At 46.2% G+C, this 5658-nt stretch overlaps 1 protein-coding gene across 2 annotated transcripts; it reads left to right on the forward strand.

The window, feature by feature from the left end:
* Nucleotides 1–338: 338 nt before the first annotated feature.
* On the forward strand, nucleotides 339–5658 carry LOC123051436 (uncharacterized). Of its 2 annotated transcripts, XR_006424139.1 has the most exons (5): nucleotides 340–856; nucleotides 1053–1136; nucleotides 1217–1353; nucleotides 2400–2649; nucleotides 3457–5658. XR_006424139.1 is itself a non-coding variant. In XM_044474299.1 (4 exons), the coding sequence occupies exons 1-4, from the start codon at nucleotides 776–778 to the stop codon at nucleotides 2494–2496; spliced, it is 399 nt and encodes a 132-aa protein (XP_044330234.1). In that variant the 5' UTR covers nucleotides 339–775; the 3' UTR covers nucleotides 2497–5658. The 2 variants fall into 2 exon arrangements, 1 of the variants encoding a protein (XP_044330234.1); XM_044474299.1 differs by having other exon boundaries at nucleotides 339–856; nucleotides 2400–5658.

Consider the following 5658-nt stretch of genomic DNA (forward strand, 5'->3'; position numbering starts at 1 on the left):
GCGGCTCGAGGTAGGAGGACGATGGGTCGCGGAATAAGGGGTTGGGGGAGATGGGCCTGGGACGTGCGATCGTGGGTCGCGGTTGTTTCCTTCGTCGCTTTTTTGAGTTTTTTTTTTTCTGTGTGCGGGAAAGAATCACGGTGCGATCGTAGGAGAGGTGGGGAAGGTCGGGCGTGGCCCATCGCGCGATGGTTCTCGTGGGATCGAGGGAGGTCGAACCATCACGACGTTAGTGGCGGTAAGGGCGACTCCTCGCCTATGCCACGTCCAAAGATTTACCGTCGCTGGTGAAAGGAAAAAAATATTAATCAGCGCAGGAAATTTCGAGGCAACTTCCTCCAGTATCGAGCGCAGCGCACGCAACCCACCTCTCTCGTTGTCCCCGCACACGCAACCTCTCGCACCGCACGCCAACGCAGCCGCCGCCTCTTCTCTTCCATCGTCGTCGTCGCCTCGTCGGATCTGGGGAGAAAGAGAGTGCGAGTCTCCTACCTCCGCCGCGTCCGCGTCCGCGTCCGCATCACTCTTCCGCGCCCCGGCGCCGCCGCGTCCGCCACTTCTCCTCGCCTTGTCGTCCCCGTTCCTCTCTCATAGCCGAGCTCCAGCCCTCCACCATCCCCTCCTCCTTGACCGCCTCTCCCCTCGTCTGAAGGAGCACGGGGCTGGCAGCTGCGCCTGAGCCGCCACAAGGCCGTCAGGTAGAGAAGATCCCGTGCCCACGGGCCGTTCCCGCCGCTGTCCGACGTCTCGGAGTTGCCAGAGTCGCCGTCGCCATATGAAGACGAGTCGGCGGGGAGATGCTGGTGTTGGGATTCGGGAGGGTCCAATCTGCAGCAAATCCTTGGGAGATATGACGGTAAGTTGCGCCACTTGATGCCAAAACTATTTCTGCATTTCCCTCTGATGATTGTGTTCTTCTATCTCATGAAATTTAGAAATTTCAGAAGCTATTGTTTTCGAGTTAACAATTTCCTCTGTATTAATGCCACATTTCTTTTAAAAGCAAAGCGAACAAATTTAATTTGAAGTCCATATCCTCTGTTTCTCTGTAGGTGTATTTTGGAATGCTCGACGGCTTGCTGGCTGCAGAAGAGCTTCCTGAGGTGTATTTTGGAATATACCGGAACCGATGCCAGGTACACTATTTCTCTCATTCTGATTTCGTTCTTTCCATTGACTGAAGGATTTACGCTGCCGCTCTGCCTGATTGCTCCAGGATATACTCTGTAACGACTGCGGAAAAAAGGGCTTTCTTGGTTCCACTGGCTGTATCACAAATGCGCCGCCTGTGGCTCGTACTACACCAGAGTTATCAAGACCGAGGCACCAGATTGTTCCATGTCGAATTAACAGGCGAGTCGTTTTCTGTTTTCTTCTTCTGCTCGATTCTTTTGGAAATTCGCCTCTGTAATATATCTCGATACAGAGGAGCATTGCATATGTATAGGTGTGATGCTTAATAAAGTCAGTTCGGAGCATGGATGTCCCTTTTGGTTAGCAGCGGAGTTAATAGTCAGTTTACTATAGCAAAACGCTATTAATTCTATGTAGTAACAGCCATTCGGCCCCGTCTCTAGGATAATGCTTTAGGACAGTGCAAGAAATGGCAGTCTGGCAGCATGAATAGAACCAAGGTCGCCTGTCACTGCGCCACCCTGCATCACCCGGGGCCTCGTTCCTCGCTCCAATTGGCCATTTTGGCTTTGCATCTCCTGGGCTGCACACTCCTGTCATGGCGAGTTCGCGACCAGCCGAATCGTCCGCCCAAGGCATGGGCAAGGCCCAGCAGCACCAATGCTACCAACAAAAAATGCCTCTTCTGTCCAAGCTGCATCCGACACGGACACCACTTCAACCAGAGTACCAAACCATGCAACCAGACTTGGCTATTTCCAGTGCAAAAAAACAGCCAGCAGCCCCGGCCTTGGGTCTGCTGTTGTTGTAATGTTGTTGATGGAAGCTTCTCGTGGTCAGGATGCCGAGCAGAGACTCTCACGTCCTCAGGGGGAAGGCCTCCTTGTAGTTTTGCAGACCGGATGAGCAGACGTTTGCTAGCAGCAGGTCGACAGTCGATGTGATCTCTCCAGGCCCAGGGTGCGCTGGCTTTCTGCTCTGCACCGCCGGTGCACGCCATGCTGGCCAGAGTTAGGCTCGGCACGCCTGGCATTTCTCTCGATGGTCCAATCTTGTGTGGCGAACAAGTCTCGGAGCTGCGTCTGTCGAATTGACCCTCTGTTCCAGTCCAATGGTTTAGGACATGAATGAAAGAGTCAGCATGCAAGCCAAGACTACGTTACTCTATTTGAACTATGCATTTTACGAATACACTGACAGGTGTAAGATAGTAAGATTTAAAATGTGTTGGCGAAAAGATTTATCAGTAGGCTCAAACTGTACAGGTCCGCCGACGAGGATGTGGATGAGGACGAGGTCGAGCCCCTTCCCGGCGCGATCTCCTTTTGGAGGCTATTCAACTTCGCCGACGGCCTCGACTAGGCACTCATGGCCGCTGGCACAGTTGCCGCCGCCGCCCACGATGCAGCATTCGTAGTCTACATGCACTAATGGTCCTTGAATTTTCTCGACTGTGAGCGGATTTAGTCTGCTCTCCACGGTCGTAGCGACGAGCCCCTCAACCAATTTAAGCAGGTAAACCGTTGCTTCACATGCTCGTCTCTTAATTGCACGCTTGACAGGGCCTGCAACGTGATATTTATTGCCTGACCCCCGAAGGTAAATTCAACAACAAATGTGTTTAGGATCCACTTTATTTCTGCAAGTTGAAGAAGTAAAGATATGCATGCTGTGTTCTACTCTATGGCCCACCAGGAACCGGGAAGACAGTATTAGCAAGGGCTCTCGCCAGTAACATCGATGCTAACTTTTGGAGGTGTTGTTTTTACTTGATTGATGGTACTTGGTATTTTCATTATGCGAGTATTACATTACACTGACGTATTGTCTAAAACCAGATTCTGTCAAGTGCTATAATTGACAAATATATTGGAGAAAGTGCTCGTTTAATCAGATAAATGTTCAGCTATGCACGCGATCACCGCATAAGTTTTGCTCCGGCTTTCTTTTTGCAAAGTTAATTGGTCTTAAGCTTAATTCCCTTATTATCTGTAAGACACACATGGTGGCAGATGGTTATGCATCTACTGTTGCTGAGATGCAAGCTATGACTTGATAGTTCCCTTGACTGAGATGTTGTGCCATCTAAATATATTCCGGTCCAACACTATAAAATTTTAAACTTCAGATCTCAGTATCAGTTTTGCCCAACAAGAAGAAATCAAACTGATCTGAATATAAGTACAAGTGCATTTCTTAGATCTTTAAACTTATATCACCATTTAGTTTATTTATGCTGCCCACAAATTTTGTTTCATCTTCTTCAAATTATTATTTCTAGCCATGCATTATCTTCATGGATTAAATCGATGCAATTGGTAGGACATGATTTAGTGAGGAACCAGTAACGACCGTGAGATCCAGCGCACGGTGATGGAGCTTCTTAATCAGTTAGATGGATTTCATGAGCTTGGCAAGGTAAACTAACATCATCAGGGTTTTTTTTTCTCTAGATGCCTTTATGCCATATATGCAAAGAAATTGATTCAGTCGAAGTAATTTGCTTGCCTAAATGTGTGTGTGATATGACTAGCTTTTCTGGCTCCTGGGGAAAGTATAGCGGTCTCAAGATGAATTTTACACATTAAGTTTATTGTTCCTCTTTGCTGCATTGCATTGCTTCTATGAATTTTCTGGATGCTGATTTGCACAACATTTTATTTTACTCCCTTTCCTAACATTACACATTTTTTAGAGGGAAAATTGGGGACTGTAGGTTTGTTCAGTCTGATTGTTGACATGCCAACGGAAGTGCCTGATTGTCTGATAAGCTTGAATTCTAATGATTTCTTTCTTGCTGGGCTTGTTAATTTTATTTTGGGAAAACCCATGATTTTATCCTAACCCAAAATTTGCTAATGTAGGATAAGAGAAATGGGAATCGAAGCCTAATTCTTTTATATTAGTAGTAATGCACCGTGCATACATCTAAGTATTATTTATGTTCTTTCCGATGAACCCATGAATTGTCACATTCTCAAAACCGTAAAAATTTGATGCAACAAATATTTAATTTCTCCAGATGTTCTGAGATCTGGATGAGATTCATATTGTCTGACATAGCTCAGTTTGTGATGAAGCCAATGAACATATTAGGAAATATTTTTCAACGATGAAACCAGTTGGTGCTCTCTCTCTCTCTCTTTCTCCCCCCTAGAAATGACCTACTTCTCTTCTTTAATCAGTCTAATAACTGTTTTCCCATGGCTGTTGAACAGATGTCAAGGTTTATTTTTTTGCTGATATGTGCAATCTTATGGATATGTTTATTTGGCATAATCTTCTATCCTCATTTGAAGCACCTTGGAGTTATTTGGTGATTGTGCTGCTATGTTGGATGATCACACGCTGGTATTATTTTCTACTAGGTCTATGAGTGGAAAGCAGTTGATCTCGAACTGTTTGGTCCCTTGTTCATTTTACTTACTTGCCTTTCCTGCCTTTTTGGCCAACTTAGGTGTTTGAAGCCCCTTTTGCGTATGAATCTTGCCTGGTGCGACTAGAAACTGCATTCTCAAATATTCAACAAACTGTTGAAGTTATCTGTTACAAGATTCACCCATTTTGTAGTATTCATGCCCTTAAGATCTAAAATAGCTCGATCATCTCCTTGTGATGTCTTCTATGTTGTTTGTTATTACTTGTTATTGTATTAAAGCAAATTTGTCATTCTCAGCCAAGATTGTCAACAAGTGTGCATTAGCAAGCTGAGATTTCAGTTTCACTTCCTCTTAGAAACTGTGATATCTTTCTGTTATTTTCAGATCTGCTTGCTCTGCATGGAGCGAGAGCATAGTCTGAAGAACTTCTCTGATGAAGGTGATGGGCTTCAAAAAATTCTGCTATAACTGTGGTGAATCTGCCGTTTGAAATTACAGGGCCATGGACTCCAATTTGCAGTGACGAAGTTTATATCATGTTTGTGCTCAGTCTGTTATTTCCCTTTATCAAACACATGGATCTACAGCACACTAATGGCAAGTTTGGATTCACGGCGTTTGCGGCATCCGCACTTTAACTTCTTGCTGGATTTGGTGGGCAACGATGTCATTTGATGTAGAACTGAGCTTGAACGCCGATGCTGCCTCTGCCTGCTCAAGACACTGGCAAAGTCGCGTGGCCGAAGGCAGTCCCAACAGGTGGCTGCACTACGACAAGCGGGAATGGCGATGACCGCTACATCTTCCGCGGCTACCGTGAGAGGTTGTGGGCTGCGTCGAGGGCTCTACTGCGATGGCGATCTGATGATGAAGCAGATGAGGAGCTGCTCGAGCAGGCGATGATGAAGGCGAGCATCGGCACGATGGGGTTGGCGGAGCGTGCAGATGAAGCTGCAGCGGCAAGTCTCGTGGCTGAAATACAACGACATAGAGTGGAGCATCTGGTAGATACATCGTCTTTAGATTGCTTGTTTATTTGCTGAGTTTGATTCACTTTTGGACAACCATCGCATGTAATGCATCTTCTAACCAGGTATATAACCTGCTGCCACCCCCTAAGATTAATATACTTCCACCTCTAATG

This window comes from Triticum aestivum, chromosome 2D (genome assembly GCF_018294505.1).
Source record: "Triticum aestivum cultivar Chinese Spring chromosome 2D, IWGSC CS RefSeq v2.1, whole genome shotgun sequence".
Classification (NCBI taxonomy): Eukaryota; Viridiplantae; Streptophyta; class Magnoliopsida; order Poales; family Poaceae; genus Triticum; species Triticum aestivum.